Source organism: Onychomys torridus, chromosome 11 (assembly GCF_903995425.1).
Source record: "Onychomys torridus chromosome 11, mOncTor1.1, whole genome shotgun sequence".
NCBI lineage: Eukaryota > Metazoa > Chordata > Mammalia > Rodentia > Cricetidae > Onychomys > Onychomys torridus.
Window position 1 is genome coordinate 31,866,392 of NC_050453.1, and position 20,591 is coordinate 31,886,982.

A 20,591-nucleotide genomic window follows, 5' to 3' on the forward strand; every position below is an offset into this window, starting at 1 on the left:
GTTTTTACAAGATGGAAAGGGTTCTGCATCTGGTGGTGATGTTGCCACAAAACCACTTAATGACCCATTATGTACATTTAAAAATGGTCAAGATGTGACCTGTGAGATGCTCAGCTGGCTAAAACTCTTGCTACCAAGCCAGACTCCTTAAATTCAACCCATGTCCCACACCATGGATGGAGGAAACTGACTCCTTTAAATTGTCCTCTGACTATACACACACTAGTAATTTAAAATGGTTATGATGGTAATTTTTATTATGTGTTATGATGATTTTTTTAATTGGAAGAGAAGTTCTGTAAGGTGTGCTCCCCTGAGGGTTGTGGCTTGAGAATCTGCTACCAGAGGTTGGGGATTTAGCTCAGTGGTAGAGCGCTTGCTTGGGTTTGGTCCTCAGCTGGGGGGGCGGGGGGAAGAATCTGGTACATAGCCTGGCATGGTGGCACACGCCTTTAATCCCAGCACTCAGTAGGCAGAAGCAGGAAGATCCCTGTGGGTTTCAGGCCAACTGGTCTACAAAGCAAGTTCCAGGAGAGCTAGGGCTAAGAAACAGAGAAACCCTGCCTTGAAAAACAAAATGAACAAAAACCAACCAACCAAACAAAATCTAGTATCTGGGCCAGGAGTGGTGGTGGCACACGCCTTTAATCCCAGCACTCAGGAGGTAGAAGCAGGCAAATCTCTGAGTTTGAGGCCAGCCCAGTCTACATAGTGAGTTCCAGGACAGCCAAGGCTATGAAGAGAGACCCTCCCTCAAAAAAAAAAATATAGTATCTGTAACAACAGATAAAACCTGAAATGAATCTAGAAAAGAGGGCAGGCTGAAGGAGAGATGCCGAGATTGTTCAGGAAGAGGCAAGAACAGAACTGGATGGAGGTGGGAAGGTGTGCATTCCACTGCTGACCTGAACAATATAGGAAAGAGCAGGCTTAAGCCTCTCAGACAGACAGACACACCCATGGACACACCTGGGATGTCTTACAGTCATAACTTCCTACCCAGAGGCATTGTCTGAAGACTGGAACATGTGCCTTCAAGCAAAGATTTCTACAGATCTCAAGGACAGTAACATTGTGTAAGATAACTTTATTTCACAGGGCAAAGGGTTAAATACTACCCAACTCAGTGGTCCCCCTTTAGAGATGCTGCTGCTTCTCAAAGCTTAGGATAACCATGCAGCTTACAAGGACAATGGCTTCATGAAGAAACAGCCATGCTTATAGATTTTGCTCCAGATTGCTGCAAGCTATGAACTTTTAAAGATGAACACCTTTTCAAAAGCTGACAGAAGAGAACATAGCACACGCAACTGTCCAGGTCCCTAGGCTGCGTCTCTGTCTAATCAGATGGTGACTCTATATATTGACCTGGATGAATGAAAGCTTGAAAAGCAGAGAAAAGCTCTGTGCAGCTGGCTGGCTCTCTCTGCGGCTGCTTTACCCAGGAGCCCCCCACTTCACCTTCCTCTGCCTTTGCAGGTAGGGATTCGGGATCCTCACATCTCAGAGAGCTTGATATCGTAGGCGACCATGTTGAAGTTGTCCCAGGCAAAGAGCTTCCTCTCCAGGGGGTTGTAGTCAATCATGCTGCTGTACTTGTAGCGGTTCTTGAATGGAATGGTCAGGGTCTTGCTGATTCCAGTGCCAGTGTCATAGGCAAAGTTGACCATTGCATGGGCTGAGGAGTAGCTGCTGACTGTGTACAAGGTGCCACAGATAATGAAGGCATTGGCCACGGACTGCTTGCGGATGTTGGTCTCCCAGGTACGCTCGAGTTCCAGGTTCTCTGGGTTCAATTTGGAGAGGACTATGGCTCCTTTGGCTTCCTCTGTGCTGTAGATGACCCAGAGGCCGCTCTCATCCACAGCTAAGTCGATGTCTGTGTAGCCCCCCCAAGCGTATGGGAACTGTCCATGGTAGCCAGCCCCAGGAATTTCCTTCTCGGCCTTCACTGATTCAGTGTTCAGTTCATACCTGAGCACAGTTCTGGACTCAGCCCCCTGGAAATAGAGGCTGCCCGCATACACCACAGCACCCGTGCTTTCCAGGGGCCGGGGTAGCACATGAACCTTTGAAGGGTAGCCCTGCTCGAACTGGCTTATCAGACTATACTCATACACCTGGCGGATGCCTGTGCCGACAGTGTCGATCCTCCATGTGGTCTCCTGGGTGTAGGGGTGGGTGGGCTTAGGGTCTCTCATCCATACTCCATACTTGCCAGTGATTGTCTCAGCCGTCCTCAGAGTGACAGGCTCTCCTACCCAGACTAGCACTCCACATCCTGATGAATTAAAAAAAAAAAAAAGCCATTTATCTAGTATCTATAAGTCTTTCAAACACAGAGAGCAGGATTGTGGGAGCAGAGCAGGGGAGATGGGGACAGAGTGGATGGACATCTGAGTCCTTCCACCCACTTACCATGTGACCAAGTGAGGTGCTTAGCTCTGTAAGCCTTGGCTTTCTTGTTCATTTTATTTACTGTGTGTTGGTGTTTTGCCTGCATGAATCTGTGTGAGGGTGTCAGGTTCCCTGGAACTGGAGTTACAGACAGTTGTGAGCTTTCAGGTGGGCACTGGGAATTGAACCAAGGTCGTCTGGAAGAGCTGCCAGTGCTCTTGACTGCTGAGTCATGTCTCCAATCCCCTGGCTTTCCCATTTATGAAGGAAGCTAAAGGTTTGGGGTAGTGAGGTTGTCAATATAGATGTGATTAGACATGCCCAGGTGCTGGGTCTAGAGAAATACATAGCAAATGTCATCTTATGAGTCAGGGAGATGAATCTTGCTTGCACTCTGTAAGGGAAAAGGCTGTATTGAGTTCTGACTGTGTTTGTAATTCTCTCCTTGAGCTTGACAGGGGTTTGTGGGTGTTTATTACTTTGATCTTCATGATTTTCAAGTTGAGTTTATTTTATTTAAACAAGAAATCAGTTCATTGTAAGTATAATCTCTATATGACAAAGTTTTTCAAGCCTAACTTGAGGGGTACATATTTAATGCATCCATTTAAAATATCATAAAAACAAAGTGTGATTTTTTTTAAAAAAATTTTTTTAATGGAGCTGAGGACTGAACCCAGGGCCTTGCACTTACTAGGCAAGCACTCTACCACTGAGCTAAATCCCCAACCCCGATTTTTTTTAATCTAATAAATAGATGAGAATTTCAGTTTAGTGAATTCAAGATAAATCTCTCTTCTTTCATGGGTACCTTGAGTTTCCTCACAAAAAGCAAATAGTGATGCTTTTCCCTCGGGGGATCACACTTGAAATGCTTCAGGACACCCTTCCATACCCTTCAGTGCTAGCAGGGATTGTTAATAACACAGTCTGTATTTCATGGAACACTTAGAGAGGGACAAATGTACTTTTCCTTGATGGACAAAGGTCAGAAAAATACCTTTAATAACAGAAATGCTAAGATGATGCATGGTATATACCTGCCCCTCCAAGGGTGGGAAGTGGGAGGATATAGGGCTTGTGGGGGAAAGGTTGACTTCCTGTACACCCTTCTAGACAAGGCAACAGAGAGGGTTCTACCTCCCTCTCCCCAGCTCTGCTTCTAGGAAAGTTACCTGTCTTGTCCCCTAGGTGAACAGTTGTTCTACCCAAACTGAACACAGAACAAGACACACAATGGCCAGGTGGGCTCAGAAGGGGAGAGATCTAACTTCATACCGTTGTTTCCCTCTTTGTTCCTGGGCTGGCCAGATGGACTCTCTTTCAGTATCTGAGAAGCAGGAACCTCAGTTAACTCTGACTTCAGTTCCTGGAAGGCCACCGTGTCCAAATTCCACTGAGAGACTGTATTCGAAGAAAGAGACAAGTGGTAGTCAGCAAAGAAAGAGCACAAGAATGGACTTGGGGGGGGGTAACACTTGCTATGCTCCTGAATACTTGATATTTGATATTTGCTTTGGGGGCCAGGTAAAGGAAAATGCAACATGATAGAACCACATCACTGATTGGAACTGGGGTGATGTCTTCACTGGGGTTCACTTTTCTCTTTGCTTTTATGACTATTTGAAAATGTGCATAATTAAAAAGCAATTATAAAATACAATAAGAGTTTTATGTGATTTATATAAATTTATATAACTCTCCACTAGGGAGATTGATTGCTTGTAAAGTATGGTTTCAGGAATTCAAAGACAGTCTGTTACTAGGATTCTCTTAAATGTTTGAATTTCAACAACTAAATATTCACTGCAACTTAAGGGGCTTTACTTGTTATATGTGTAAGAATACTTGTAAGACTAGATCAACTTTTGGTTTTTAACTATACTTTTATTTTCACTTAACATAATTTTGTATATTGATGGGTAGGATGATGTTTCCATATATGTACACATTGATTAGTGATCAGCTCACAATAATTGCATATCCATCAATAATAATCATTTTGGACTGGAGAGATGGCTCAGGAGTTAAGAGCACTGGCTGTTCTTCCAGAGGTCCTGAGTTCAGTTCCCAGTAACCACATGGTGATTCACAACCATCTGTAATGAGATCTGGCACCCTCTTCTGGCCTGCAGGCATACATGCAGACAGAATACTGAATACATAATAAATAAATAAATCTTTAAAAAATTAATATTCATTATTTCTCTGTGTTGGGAACATTCACAACCTTTTGTAGATATTTTGAAATATGTAGGTAATTGTCAGTAACACATTAAGCTTTGCATGTACCTTTCTGAGATCAATTTGCATAAGGATGACAGGTTCAAGTTTCCTCTAGGAATTCCTAGAAAAGGGAAGTGGCTACCACATGAAGGTCATTGTGAGCCACCTTTTCCTAGTGTCAGGTTCCTTACTGTTTGCACCTGATGAAAATTATTTTCTATTTGACAGTAGGTTGATTTCCCATTTGGTGACTTACTGAGAGCAAGGTGTATATTAAGAAAACTGTGCACACCTGACTCAGAAAGAAGAAAATGAGATGTCCTCTTTGGCATCAGAGAAAATAAAATGGAAAGAAAAGACTAAGGCTAGGTATTTTCATAGATGGCTTTCCTAAAAATAGCTGAATTATTGACACAGACACCAAAAAAGTGAGTGTGTGTGTGTGTGTGTGTGTGTGTGTGTGTGTAGTTAGCTCTTGATAGCTTTTCCCATAGTTTAAAAAAAACCTACTCATGGTGCCTCCAAAGTTTCAGAAGCTTCCTGCTGTAGGCTAACAGAGTTCGCTGTATCTAGGCTGTTCTACCTCTTGGACCATATGATCCAGCCAACCTTAATGGAACTCGAGGTATTGGTGGCAGCAGCTAGGTATGCTGTATGAAGCAGCTTTACAGCCTTTGTATGACTTTAGTCACAAGATGGTCCTGGCACACCTGGAGCTCTTTAATTTTGGGGTACTGCAAACAGTACGCAATTAGGACTGAAGTGATGGGTATGATGCTTTCCTTCATTGAAACCATTAAATCAGGTATTTTGGTATGAGGAGCTTGTATTCCCCAAAACCAACTTTGGGTAACCATCAATAAGTATGCTTTTGAATGGCTGTTTGAGGTTCAATCCATCAGAAGCTGGACCTTCCTGCTGCCACAGAGGGCCTAAAATTCACCTTGGAGTGACTCTTTCTTTGATTGTCTCACACAACACAGAACACCCAATAGCTTCCTAACTTATATGCATATATAAAGGTTATCTAAATGAAATCATTAAATAGCAGGAGAGACAGAGCCCCAAACAGACATCTACTAAATGAAGCTTCACTACTGGGAATGGGTTACATGGGAACCTCCAAGTAACTGAGGCTGTTGCAAAGACTATAGGTTTCTCTCCACAAAATGATGGTAAGGTCCTATTGCTAAAAATAATACTTATATAACTCATTGAACACAGAGAAGTTGAGCAGTTACCTACCTAGAGCCTTCACCTCTACTGGCTAGTGTTCTTGGTACCAAAAGGTACTCTGTTTGCTACCAAAGGGAAAGATGAACACTAGCCAGCTACCAACCCTTTGATCTACAATGGTGTCCTGCCTGAAAGATATGCTAGGGCAATAGTAGCACAAAGCTTGTGGGAGTAACCAACCCATGTCTGATTTTATTTAAGGCCCATTCCATGAGATGAACACGTGTCTTCCACTGCTTGAGTGATCAAGAACCCAAGATGAGATAGGACAGGGACCTAAGGTGAAACCAAATACAAAATACAAAAGGGACATAGCAATAATATGACTGACTCTTAACATTCTGCTGCATGTTAGCATTCAGACCTGCCCTGTGGGGACATGGCCAGTGCACAGGCGGTACCCTGGCCTGCTCAGGATCCTGACAACATCATGCATTCATTGCTGCATGACCTCTCTGTACATGTGCTGTGTCCCCTCATAAAGGGTGGGCCCCGCCCACTTTCTCTATCCCCAGAAGGTCAAGTCTGCACCTCCTCTCTCCCCCTTTCCATCTCTTTTTCTCTTCTTTTCTTTCTCTTCTCTTCTCTGCTCCCTTCTATCCAATAAAATCCTCTATGTGATCACTGTCTGCCTGGTGTGAATAACTTTCCGCTGTTCCCCTTGGCTCCACTTGCCAAGGCCACTGCCGGGCTATTTTTCAAATTTAACACTATACTCTTAGAGCAGTGTCTCGCTCAGCCATCATCAGAGAAGCTTCCTCCAATAGCAGATGGGAACAAATACAGAGACCCACAGCTAGCCCTTACTAGAGAGTGAAAGACCTTGGACTACTCAGCCCTAAAGGGAATGTCTCTATCAAATTCCTCCTCTCCGGGCTCAGAAACCCTGAAAAGAAGCAGCAGAAAGGATGTAAGAGCCAGAGGGGATGGAGAACAGCAAGAAACAAGTCCCTTTAATTCAACAAGATTGACACATACATGAACTCACATAGAGTCTGAGACAGCATGCACAGGGCTTGCATGGATCTGTACCAGATAGTGCCCTGGAACTGAGAAGTGGACACATGCCCATTCCTAACCCAGGAGCAATCTCTAATTGATAACCACTTGCAAATAAAAGATTAGTTTTCTCCAAAACTCAGTTTCTCACTGAGGACACAAATTACTGTTAAGGGTAGGCCATATGCCCAACAGAAGATTAACTCACTGACATCTTTGGAGTTTCCTTGTCTCAAGATGTCACATCATGGTTGTTTGTTTGTTTGTTTGTTTTTTTAACCCTATGGGTTTTGCATATATATTATGGCTTGCAATTATGTATTTTTATGGGACTCCTGAATGGTTTTCTTGGGCTGTTCTCCTTCTGTGTATTTGTTTTGTCCTATCCTGGCTTGATTTTGTTTTATATTTTATTATTATACCTTAAATGTCTGTTTGTTTTCTAAGGAGAGACAGAAAGGGTGTGGATCTGGATGAGAGGGGATGTAGGGAAGAACTGGAAGGAATAAATGGAAGGAAAACCATAATAAGAATATATTGTATGAAAAAAATCTATTTTCAATAGAAGAAAAAGATAATTCGCTCTGTTAAACCTCCCTGGCTTAATGTGCTATGTGGCTTTTGCATCCTTATTGGGCTCAGACAGTGGCTGGTGACTTCAGGAGAGCCACTGAATTCTTGACCAGTGACTCCAACCTGGGGCAGAGGTCAGGCCCCCCACATAGAATAGTTACCCACCAGATCTTCTGCCAGAGAGGCACAGGAGTACAGAATTCTGTTCTACCCTAGTCCCACGGTTGGGAACAGGAGACCTCAGCTCTGTTGTCTCTCTTCCTGCCTTCCCTTCTCTTTACGAGGAACCATGCCTCATATACTTTCCTTGTAGTAAACAAGAGCTGTAGTAACAGACTATCAGGGAAAGGCTTCCAGAGGCCACTTGGCTCATTTCCAGTTGGCAGGTGCAGTGGTTGGATTAGGAACCTCCTGGTGACCTTGTAGTCATCCCAGCCAGGAGCTTCTGGCAGCCTTGGGATTCCCCTGGGGAGAGCCATCTGGCATGTCTGCTGAAGGCTTGGAAACTCTGTGCAAAAGGACCTGGGCTGAGCCAGATGTTGTAGTTTCCTTCAGTTCTGCCTTGGCCCAGCTATGGGGCTTTGGGCAAATGAGTCAACCTCCTGAGCCTCAGTACTGTTAGCTGTACAAATATATCAGGTTATTTTTGAGGATTATATAGGAACCATAAATAAAATAATCCCAAATAAGGAAGTGTCTAAACTCTGATTTTTCTGGAATGTTTAAAGTTACTAACATTTCATTTTGAATATAGAAGGAGAACAAATGATCAGGAGAATAATATCTGTATTGTATCAGATGTTTGAAGCTTTCGAGCCTTGTGTTTATTTTTGTTTATTTTTGTTCTTAGTGGTATTGCTAAGGTTCAGTCCTTCTATCATTAAAATGTTTTGAGACTATCCACCTACTCTGTCCTTAACCTCATACTCTAGGGGAGCTGGACCTAGGAACTCAGCCCATTATTAACTAATTTGTATGAAAATGCAAATGGCATTGTAAAGATTTTTGTAAATATTTTATATTACTGTGAAAAAGACAGTATTATTTAAATGCAGAGAATAGGTTAAAAGAATGCCATGCTATTTCCAGATGGACATAAGACTTCAGGAAAGTTGAAAGTTAGTGAGCAGCCGGTGTCTCAGTCGTCCTGGGTGCTGTCCTTAGATCCAGTGTGCGCTACAGGGACGTTAGGGTCAGGATGGCCAGAGGTTCTTAATGGCTGGGTGACATTTGCACACAGTGGTGGAACTCAAGTAGAGATGAACATTGCAATTACAACCCTTTGCCTGGGTGGCCACTCTGTCAGGCATGGCCCACCCAGGCTGCTTCCTCCTCTTACCCCTGCTCAACATGATAACCCAAGGTCCTGCTGAACACCTTTGATGCTCAACCCCTTCCTGCTCACCTTTCCCCAGCAGTTACTATGGCAACCTGACTCTTAAGAGGTATCACTTGCACCGTGGCAGTGGTGGTGCAGACCTTTAATCCCAGTACTCGGGAGGCAGAGCCAGGTGGATCTCTATGAGTTCGAGGCCAGCCTGGGCTACCAAGTGAGTTCCAGGAAAGGCCCAAAGCTGCACAGAGAAACCCTGGCTAGAAAAAAGAAAAAAAAGAAAAAAAAAAGAAAAAAGAAAAGACAAAGAAATCTATTTATGGGCTGGAGAGATAGCTCTGAGGTTAAGAGCACTGACTGCTCTTCCAGAGGTCCTGAGTTCAATTCCCAGCAACCACATGGTGGCTTACAACCATTTGTAATGAGATCTGGTGCCCTCTTCTGTATACATAATAAATAAATAAATCTTTAAAAGAAAAAAAAAAAGAGGTATCACTTGCTAGGACCGTATGTCAGGTCCCTGCCCAAGCTTCTCTGACTATGTTGTTCTATGAGAACCAGCCTGACATCCTATTTATCATAGATGAGGGACTGTCACATCCGGGAAGAAGTGTCCCCTGGGGCTGAACTTCTGTTCTCCATGTAGTAAACAATTTGATGAGGCTCCCTTCTTTCCATTTTCAACTTTTCATTCCTTGAATCACTTGCATAGTTTTGTTGTTGTTGTTGTTGTTGTTGAGAGTGTAACTTCATTCAAGTCTGAAACCTGCGTAGAACTCTTAGTGACAATACTTCTCCATCTACCCTCTCAGAGCCCAGTTGAAGTCTTTGTCGCCACAGGGCAGCTGTGTGACTCTTGGCCCCTTAGCTCCTTAGGACCTCACTCTCCTCCACTGTCAAATTCGGAGTTGGATGTCTTCCAATTTGAATGTAAATATTTAACCTTATAATCATTAACGGGAGGAAGAGAGGGTGTGACGGACTGCACATGCCGTAAATGCAGAAGTGGGCACTGTCTGGGGAGGCAGACATCAGGGAGGGCAGTAGTTGGGGAGGTAGTTAGATTTTCAACAAAGTATAATAGTATATATTAAAAAGACCATGGAAGCCCAGGGATTTGTGTGCTAACTTAAACTTCAATAACAGGAAAAAACATCCCTATTAAAGTCATTCATTTGGATCCCACATCAATGATTACGGTGTGAAATCTTTGCCGTGTTCCGGATAAGAACCAAGCATGCTGAGAACGAAATAGCTTGTCCCCTGCCAAGCTTAGCAGGGACTCGAGTTTTTGAGCCTCGCATCCATGCAGATCTCACCTTTCAAATGAGGATCTTTTAGAAAATGTTTTTCCCATCGTGCTATTCTGGAGATTGTCAACCCTGAGAAGATGGTAGCATGCTGTACTCCCCATATACCATTTACTTGGATCCAAGTTACTCCTCAGCTGTGGCCTCTCTTCCTCTGGCTCTCAGGGAGTGCATTGCATAGATCCTACAGCTCAGCTCTAAGCGCTTCGGCACATGCTTAGAATAGTGTCCCTCATGACTGCGATATTACCTGAGAAATGGGATGTTAATATAGTGGCCTCCCCAATAATTACTCCATGTCAAAGTTCCCCAATCACCCCATCTCTACCCCACCTGTAACTGTCCCCTGTCTATGTAGGAGCTGATTCAGGATGTCCACATATTTGGTTCCCAGGTCTACTAGATTTCTTTATTTTCTCCTCATTTTCATTATTTCTTGACATTAACGCCTTTGAGGGGTCAAGACTAATTGTCCCACATCTGAATTTGTTTCCTCATGAAATAAGTGACTGTTTAGGAACAAAACATTCATTAAAAATTGACAAAGAAAATACTTAGAAAACAAAATACTGCTTTCTAGCCATCAAGAATAATGTGCCCATCTCTTTGTTTTTTTGTTTGTTTTTTTGCCAGAGCTGAGGATCGAACCCAGGGCCTTGTGCTTGCTAGGCAAGCACTCTACCACTAAGCTAAATCCCCAACCCCAAGAATAATGTGCCCATCTCTTAATCCACCCAAAGACCCATCTCCAGGCAAGAGCCAGAACCGACAAATGGAAAAGCCCCTCTGTAAGAAGGGCCACTTCAGAGCCGTCCAGGGGCCTTTGATTCAGCACAAAAGGCAAAATTTCCAAAGCCCCACACCAAGGGACCTGATAGAGAAATTGTTTCCTCTTTATTTACCAAGGTAGGAGATTTAAAAACAAAATAACACCAGGCATAGTGAAGTACACCTTTTTTTAATCCTAGCACTCATGAGGCAGAAGCGGGCAGAGCTCTGAGTTCGAGGCCAGCCTAGTTTACAGAATGAGTTTTTAGGACAGATGGGACTGCACAGAAAACCCTATCTAAAAAAAATAATTATAATGATAATAATAAATTAACACCAGTTTTCACTGCACAGATCATTTGGCATTTCATAAATAAAGGCCATTTTGGTAAGAATAATAATTTCTGAGAAGAAAACAATTCTGAAAAAGAATTATCCAAAGGGGACAGCCGGCCATTTTCTACTGATTATTCATCGCATGCCCTCACCTGGCCTTGCATTTCTCATCTGGCTGTAGGCAGTGATGACTCTGTCATGAATGGACACAAGAACTCAGATCCCACTGACCTAAACAAGGAGCCAACTTGCTAGAAACATGCAGAAGTGTTTGCTTTGCTCACCTGAATGTAGCTCTTGTGTGCTGGATCTGCTGTTTCGGAGAGAAAAGACAAAACACAGAGAGAAGCCCGGGAGCCCTGTAACCGGTCACCAGGATACATGCCACTGTCTGGGTTGGGCAGCCCCTCCACCCTGCATTCTTACCTTCCCTGGAGCCTGGCAACATGTCCTGAGAGGAGCGTTGGGTTGAGGGACACTGGCCCCTCCTCAGCCTTGCTACCTCTTGGCTGCTGCCTTCCAGCCTCCTGGCCAGGTCTTCATTCTCTTTTTCCAGCTGCCGCTTCTCTTCTTCTAGAGCTGACTTGTCTTGTAGGAGATTGTTATAGGCCACCTCCAGATCCTGGCTTTGGATCTTCAGCTGGTCCCGTTCCCTCCTCAGGAGACCTAGCTGGCCCTGTAGCCCCTCCCGGGCCTCCTGGGTCCCAGCATCCTGGCCCAAGGTCATCTGGTGGAGGAGACTCTCCAGGGAGCTGAGCCGGGCTTTGGTGGACTCTAGGTCTGCATGTTGGGCGCTGCTGTCTCTTCGAAGGTCTTGGATGGCTGACATGGCCTGGTCCTCCCCGGGGCAGCTGGGTTCAACAGGGCTAGCCACAGTGAAGGTGTACTGGCATCGGCCACTCCGATCATTGGCCTTTTGTAATTGTGCAGTTCTGGCTCCCAGTCCCCACACCAGGCAGGCCAGAAACAACAGCTGGAGAGCTGGCATCTTGGGACCACAGCTGCAACGGCACACACAGATGGACATTGATGTGGAGGCTGGGTGAGTTTCTTCTGGAAAGCTCTGCTGCAAGGTATCCGGATGGGTGGTCCTGCAGGCTCAAGCCTGAGGTCCAAAGAGGTTTATATGTTCTGGGGAGCCAGCCCTGGAGGGAGGGAAAGGTGACCACGTGAAGCTGGGTTGGGCCAGCCACGGAGGGGGGGGGGCAGGGGGCGTTGCACTCTCACTGCCAACAAGATTCTTAGGAAATAAAGTTTATTTTGAATTTATTTTTTACAAGTCCCACTAAATGGACCCCAAACTCCAATTATACCCCTTAAATTTCTACCCTGTTTGCACATATGCCCACCTCATCTGACAGGAGTAGCTTGTGTGCTTGTTTAAACAGAGATGTAAGTGAGTTCATGCTCATTGGGGACCCCACCCTGGACCAGTCACCGTGTAAGGAACTGGGGGAACAGATGTCCCGGAGAAGACATGACTTACAGCAGAGGCAGAGACAAAGGAGAGCCTGAAGAAGAGGTCAGTGCCCACAGGCTCTAGGCTCCTCCAGAGGAGCTGAGAGCAGGATTCTTCCCCCATCCTAGGTTTAGGACACATATGTGGACATCCTTAGAAACAATCCCTAACAATAGCCTCTTGTCTCAGGCGTCTGTGCCAGAGCTCTGGACCAGGTTTTATGATGGGTGTGCTCCCCAAAAAGCCTACTGGGGAGACCTGTGCAACCATCTCTGAAAGATGCTTTCCAATGTATAAAATATAAGGAATCAAACACAGGGCGCTAAGTTTACAAATATGGAAAATATTTCAACACTTGAAGTATGTGCTGTATAACATATTTAATATAAGGTCTGATTTCAAAGTACTTTTGAGTATATACAATATTTCAAGAAAGCCCTATCAACTGTAATGTAGGAATCAAAATATAGGTTATTGTTAGTATAACTTTAGGTTTATGGATGCATCTGTGATTAGATAAAATAACTAAGTGAGAAGGTTGTGAAAATAAAGATGTAATTTATTTACCAATTCAAATTCATAGGCTGAAATCTAATAATACCTGCTTTTCAAAGAGAGCCAGCTACTATGAAGGCTGAGGTAGGAAGATTGTTTAAGTCTGAAAAGGAGTTCAGGGCCAATTGGGGAATAGAATGAGACTTCCTCTCCTAAAAAAAAAAAAGATAAACAACCAACACACACACACACACACACACACACACACACACACACATACATACACACACACACACATACACACACACACACATACACACACATACACACACACACATACACACACACATACACACACACACATACACACACACACATACACACACATACACACACACACATACACACACATACACACACACACACATACACACACACACACATACACACACACACACACACACACACACACACTCCAAAAGAAACCCAAAAGAGGCTTGTGGGAGAACCCTAGCAGAGGTGCCAAGTACCAAGTACCAAGTACTGTAGAAGTCCATGCAAGGCATACTGATTGATATGTGTATATATGGGGGGTATGTGAGTGCGGGCACACATGGTCCATGTTGTCCATGTGGAGGTCAGAGGACAACTTTTGGGGGCTGGTTTTCTCCTTCCACCACGGGATCTGGGGATTGAACTCAGGTTGTCTGGTTTGCACAGGAAACACTTGCCCCTGCTGTGCCAGATCACTGGCCCCTCATGAGTACCTTAGGACAACATTTGCATTTGAGCAATTTGGGGTTATCAGGTACTAACAGCATCTTCAATATTCGTGTAACAAATATTTCTGATGTCCCCTAGCAGAATCACCTGAAGACTGAACAAGCACATGTTGCTCAACATATGCTCTTGTGTGGGTATGGGTGTGGGTATAGATGTGTTCATCTGAGTGGGTGCACATGCACGTGTATCGGTGTGCATGTGGAGGCCAGAGGTTGGTGGCCAGGTCTTGTCTTCTATCGCTCCGCCCTTTAGTTTTTGAGACAGAGTCTCTCATTGAGCCTGGGGTTCACTGATTTGGTTTGATTGGCTGGCCAAGCAAGCGCCAGTACTCCTCTGCCTCGCCAGGGCTGGGATTGCTGGTATATTCCTGGCTTTTGACATCAGTGCTGGTGAGCACTAGCAAGCCTTTTACCAACTGAGCCATCTCCCTCCTCGCTAAGCTGTTATTGTTCAGGACCTCTAACGTTAAACCTGAGCCTGAGACACTGATGAACGGCTTCCTGTTTAGCTGACTAAACAACAGTGCCATTCTCACTTCGTAAGTCAGAATCACTGAAAATGAGTTAAAAAAAAAAATCATATAGTCAGCAGGAATGACGTTCAAGTCTGTTTGCTTTACTCTTAAATGTCTTTCTTCTGAAAGGACTTAGATGATTCTTGTCCTGCCAGCTGCATAGCAGAAAAGAATTCTGGGAAAGAAAAATGTAAGTACGCACGACTGCTTTGCTTCTAAAGGAATAACACTAGAGTAGGGCTCCTGACTTCTGTCGGGTTTCCTTCCACACAGCACAGCTTGTGGCCCACCATCCACACTTCCCCAGACCTTGGCAGTCAGTTCTCCTTGCCCTGTGTTAAATCTCTGTCCCTCTCCCTCACAATCTATCCTTCTTCATCACCTGTGAGCTGCAGGCTGGTCTATAGCATCTCAGGCCTCATCCGGCTGTGTGAGTCCTAGTCGGGGTGAAATGGACAATAGTCCTTGGCATTTCTACTCATTCCAGCCCTGCTTGTGAGTACCAGGCACAGACAGCCACTTGTTCTTTGTTTTCTTTATGGTTCCTGGCAGAAGCACGTGCTTGGGGGAAGAATATGGGGGCTTCTGCTGTTGAACATGCCTTCTTCAGTCACTCTGGCTCCCCGCTATCATCCCTCCCCGACCTGGGATGGTAGATGGGGCTGATGAATATTCTTCTGCCTTTCTCAGCCAACCGTCACCACGCACAGCTCAGTGGTTGGGGCTCAGCCCCCTGTCAGCTCTCAGTATCTCCCCCACACAGAGCACCGCGGGCCACAGGCCTCTGAGGTGAGCAAACTGAAGCCAGTGGGCCTTGCTCAGAGTCGCACAGCCCATGACTGGGAGAGCCAGAAGGAAACTGGACTCTCCTGACTCCTAAGCTTCACCTTCTCACATCAGAAACACTACCCACTGCTTGCCTACAAGTCGTGAGACACAGCCGTCACTTCTTCCATGAACTCATGCTCTAGGAAATGAGCTTGCTTCCTCTGTCCCCAATACATAGAAGCTCTCAGTGCTGGAAGAGTCAGTCACACAACACCCTTGAGCTTTTAGCAAATGATTTTGTGAAGCTGCATCCTTTCATGAGACAGAACCATTTTCCTCTACGCACAGTAAAGGGCTGTCTGGGAGAAACAGTAGCCAGCGCACTCCACCAACAGCAGTGAACATCTGGGGAGATTTAGCCTGCCCTTTCCACCTTCCTGTCACTCCTGTCAGGCCAGCAGTTCCACTCCCTGCAGTCTCCACCTCCTGGAGTGCTGGACACAGAGTCTCTTTTCCCACTGAGGAAACACTGTCCGTTCCAAATTTTCAGTTAGACTAGATTCCATTTCCATTTCCTTTCTGGAACCAGGAGTCAGGAGCCAGGAGCCAGGGAGTCTCCAGCTCAGATGTGCCAGGAAGATGCTCATGGGGTGTGTCAGGCCAGCTGCAGCCTAGTTGTTATTGAAAAAGTTCGGAGGGTGCATGCCTGGAGAGGTAGAGGCATCAGGGGCCTCTAGGGAGGTGACATTATTCAGGAGCACCTTCCACAACTGTTTGAGGTTGCACTTGCATCCCCCCGACTCCCCTGCTTTTTTAAGTAGTGGGTTTAAATTTGTTGGCTACTGTGGTCTCTGTGGGTCTCCTTCCCCAAATGATGTGCTGGTACTGCTGATTGTCTTCCTTTTCCTGTTGTCGTGATAAAATAGCTTAACAAAAGCAACCTAGGGGGAAAGGGTCTAATTTAGCTCGCAGTTCAAAGGTTGGTTCATCATGCTGGGGGAAGTCAAGACAGAAGGAGTTTAAGGCAACTGACCACATTACATCCACAATCAAGAAGCAGAGAGCCCCAAAGCAAGATGGTGCACGCTTTTAATCCCAGCACTCAGGAGGCAGAGGCAGATAGATCTCTGTGCATTCCAAGCCAGCTTGATCTACATATTGAGACCCTGTCTCAAAAAACAAAATTAAACAACAACAACAACATAGCATCAAAAACAAAACAAAGCAAAAGAAGAAGAGAGATCAGTGAATGCTTGTTTGTGGTTAGCTCACTTTCCCCTTTGAATGAAGCCCAGGATCCCAACCTGGGGAATGGTACCACCAACAGTGGGCCTTCTCACTTCAGTTAATTTAATCAAGATAATCCCCTATAGGCATTCCCAGAGGCTAAGACAATTTAGATAATCCCTCACAGGTGTGCTTTAAGTCTTGTCTCCTAGGTGATCCGAGATCATGTCCAGCTGATAACACTAACCATCATGACTGGTTGCTTAATAAACTTTCAATGGTTGCATGGTTGGACGGACGGATGGATGGATGAATGGATGGATGGCTGAGTCACGAAGGAGGTATGGTGGCCTATGTCTGTAATCCCAGTACTCAGGGGGCTGAGGCAGAAGGATTGTGAGTTGAAGGCCAGACTGGGCTACATAGTTAAGTTACAGGCCAGTCTGAGTCACATAGAAGGACCTTGTCTCAAAAATCCAGATGACAGGAGATGGGACAAGATGAGGAATAAAGACAGGCAGGCAGGCAGAAATAGAAAAGGGCCCTAAGGGATGAGAGCAGAGTGAGAAGTGGTGGCATCTTACAGGCTGCTGGGGATCCTCTGGACCTCCCTGGTGTAGCTTGCAGAGCTCCTGATGCTGAGGAGGAAACTGGGAGGGCTTCATGGGGGTGAACTCCTCCTGCAAACATACAGGTACTCTCAAATAGAAAGGGTGTGTGTGTGTGTGTGTGTGTGTGTGTGTGTGTGTGTGTGTGTGTGCTTTTCTTTGTTTGTTTTTTTCTTTTTTTAAAATTTTATTTAGTATGTATGTGGAGGGCACCAGATCCAATTATAGATGGTTGTGAGGCACCAAGTGATTGCTGGGAATTGAACTCAGGACCTCTGGAAGAGTAGCCAGTGCTCTCAACCTCTGAGCCATCTCTCCAGCCCATGCTTTTCTTTATGAAGGAGCAGAAAGAGACTTACCACAGAAACATGGTGAACATGATGGTCATTTAATAGCATGAACATTAGGACCAGCAAATGGCTGAGGAGAACATGCCGTCTTGGACTGGAGTTGCTCTATTCTATCTGGCAAAGCTCCCTGTGATGCTAACAGTTTTCATCTGTTTCCTGGATGGATTAGTACATCATTAAAAACAATTTGGGTGGGGCTTGGAGGTTGGGACTACTACTTTCTATGGATTCCAGGCCAGCACTAAAGTCATGTTCCTCTTGCCCCAGCTTCCTGGGTGCTAGTATTACAGAGAAGCAATATCCGTCTATTACCAAGCACCGACTGTGTTGGAAGGCTGAGGAGTATATACAGATATGGAAGACACCGACCCCACCTGCAAAGAACTTTCAAGCTGTAACACTGCCTGAGGCTGTTTGCCTAAAACAAATGTCAGAGAAATGTAGAAGAGGAAGGTGGCCTTTGGACAAGATAGGCTTTGAGGGGAAGGTGCCATTTGTGATGGAGCCTGTTAAGATGGTATGAGGCACTCCTCTTGGGGACTTGATTACAGACCTGCCCTGTGTTCTTTGCATCTAGGTTGTATCTAGGATCAAGAAGTTCAGGGTCACTTCCAGAGCAAACATGTACAATATATTTTCGTCACTGCCATATCCTGCCACTGTTATCCTTTGACACTCTTGAGCCTAAGGCAGGGAGGAAGGGAAGGATTCAGAGAGTTCTGTACAGTCTCTTTGATCAAGTGTTTGTTCAATGGCCATCTAGTGATGCTCAGGGAGTCAGACCTGGTCCTGGGTACTGGGCATCCTCCCCCTATCAGGGAAGAGCAAGGCTTGCAGGAGTGGAGCTCTGTAGCTGTAGGCACAGAAGCATGACCCTGGTCCAAGAGGCAGGACACTACAGGGCTAATTGAGTATAGCAACCACCTTCTCAGCAGATCCCTGAGAACTCAGAATGTCATGCTTGGTATTTCATTAAGGACAAATCACACACACATGTCATTCCAAAAGAACATCTGGGCAATTGAAGGTCAGTACTTTCTACTCTTCATTCCATGAGCTTGGTATATTGTGGGCTAAACTGATACTACAGCTATGGATGGGATGTCCACTAGGCACACAGGTCATGCAAAGGACTGAAAAATAGCCCAAAGTTTGGAAAGAGCATAAGGTCACTGCATGGAGGTCCTAAGAGGTCAGTCTAGAAAGGGTAGGGTGGAGATGGCCATGGCCTCTAATGACTTCTGGGAACCTCATGTGCAAGATTTTATAAAATTATCACTGGGGTTGGGGATTTAGCTCAGTAGAGCACTTGCCTAGCAAGTGCAAGGTCCTGGGTTCGGTCCTCAGCTCCAGCAACAACAACAACAACAACAACAAATTATCACCATTACTAAACTGATAATGAAGAATGTCATATTTATCTTGCACTTATCTTAATTAATGGTTGTTCTAGAGTTGAAGACTCTTGAGGAAAACTGGACTTGTGGACAGATGCCTTTGCCTTGGGTTCCTGCAGACAGCCTCTGTTTATTTGATTTGCCATCATGTCTAGTTGGCCTTCAAGTCTTGACTTATTCTGTTTTTCTGACCTTTCTTTTAAAAAGCCAGACTTCATCTAGACATCTTTTCGTGTCTCCTGGCAAGAGTGGCAGGTACCACGGACACATGGAATCACCTGTCCCCTCAGCGACTCAAGCACCCCAGCTGCTGTATTGCCTGTCTTTGGATTTGCTGGGAGTTTTGTCTTTGCTGGCTTGGTCTTTCTCAGCTTGACTCCTCATAGTGATCCCATATATTTTTGTTTATTTAGTTTTATTGTATGTTTATGTGTGAATGTCTGCATGTATGTACACACACCATGTACATGTCTGGTGCCTGTGGAAGCCAGAAGAGTGAATTGGATCTACTGGCACTGGAGTTACAGGAGGTTGTGAGCCATCAGGTGGGTGCTGGGAATCAAACCTTTGGCCTTATAAGAGTGGCAAGTACTCTTAAGTACCAAGTACTGCTCAGCCCCCCTCTGTAGTTCCATTTTGGGGATGTTATTTGTCTAATTAGTTTTTTGTGTGTTATTTAGTTGTTTGGTAGATTGTGTTGTTTTATTTTGTTTTGAGACAAACTTTCATTATATAGCCCTTGCTGGCCTGGAACTCTCTGTGTAGACTAAACTCGCTCCCAAACTTACATAGGTATGCCCGCCTCTGCCTCCCAAGTGCTGAAATTAAAGTTATGCATCACCACACCCAGATTGCCATGTGGTTTTTAAAGGAGTGATTCCAGGGCTGGTGAGAGCACCCAAGTACTGTACCCAACACCCACGTGGTGGCTCACCCACATGGTGGCTCACAGATGTCTTCTGGCCTCCACAGTGCTGCATGCATGTGCTGCACAGATATACATGCAGGCAAAACACCTGTGCACATAAGCAAATAAAATGGGGGAGGTAGAACAGTCCACTTTGGGGCCTATGATCAGACCAGTTTTTTTAATACCTTTCTCATTCCCCTTCAAATTGGCATGGAAGTCCTTTCCTAAAGAACAGAATCCTGAGTTGGGGATTTAGCTCAGTGGTAGAGTGCTTGCCTAGCAAGTGCAAGGCCCTGGGTTCGATCCTCAGCTCAAAAAAAAAAAAAAAAAAGAAAGAAAGAAAGAAAGAAAGAACAGAATCTCTTTTTTTTTGTTTTTTTTTGAGACAGGGTTTCTCTGTAGCTTTGGAGCCTGTCCTGGACTAGCTCTGTAGACCAGGCTGGCCTCGAACTCACAGAGATCTACCTGCCTCTGCCTCCCAAGTGCTGGGGGGATTACAGGCATACACCACCACCACCCGGCAGAATCCTAATTCTTTTTTTTTTTTTTTTTTAAGGTTTATTTATTTATCATGTATACAGTGAGTGTTCGACCTGCAGGCCAGAAGAGGGCACTAGATCTCATTGTAGATGGTTGTGAGCCACCATGTGGTTGCTGGGAATTGAACTCAGGACCTCTGGAAGAACAGCCAGTGCTCTTAATCTCTGATCCATCTCTCCAGCCCCCAGAATCCTAACTCTTAACTTGGAAATATCTCTTCTCTGGTGTGTTTTCCTCATCCATTGACTGGTGGCTCTCACCATTAATTTATTTTTTATTTGTTTAGCTTCTGAAATTGAAAATAAGGGCCAACCTCCTCTTCTTTGCTTTTTGCTGTCCAGGTGTTTTTCCTTGGAGAAGTG

General features: G+C 45.0%; 1 protein-coding gene across 1 annotated transcript; it reads right to left on the minus strand.

Moving 5' to 3' along the window:
- Nucleotides 1–1,265: 1,265 nt before the first annotated feature.
- On the minus strand, nt 1,266–12,253 carry Myoc (myocilin). The gene is made up of 3 exons (XM_036202996.1): nt 11,605–12,253; nt 3,676–3,801; nt 1,266–2,281 (listed from the first exon to the last, which is right to left on the minus strand). Exons 1-3 carry the CDS (start codon nt 12,203–12,205, stop codon nt 1,497–1,499), a joined length of 1,512 nt encoding a protein of 503 aa, XP_036058889.1. The 5' UTR covers nt 12,206–12,253; the 3' UTR covers nt 1,266–1,496.
- Between the last annotated feature and the right edge of the window lie 8,338 nt (nt 12,254–20,591).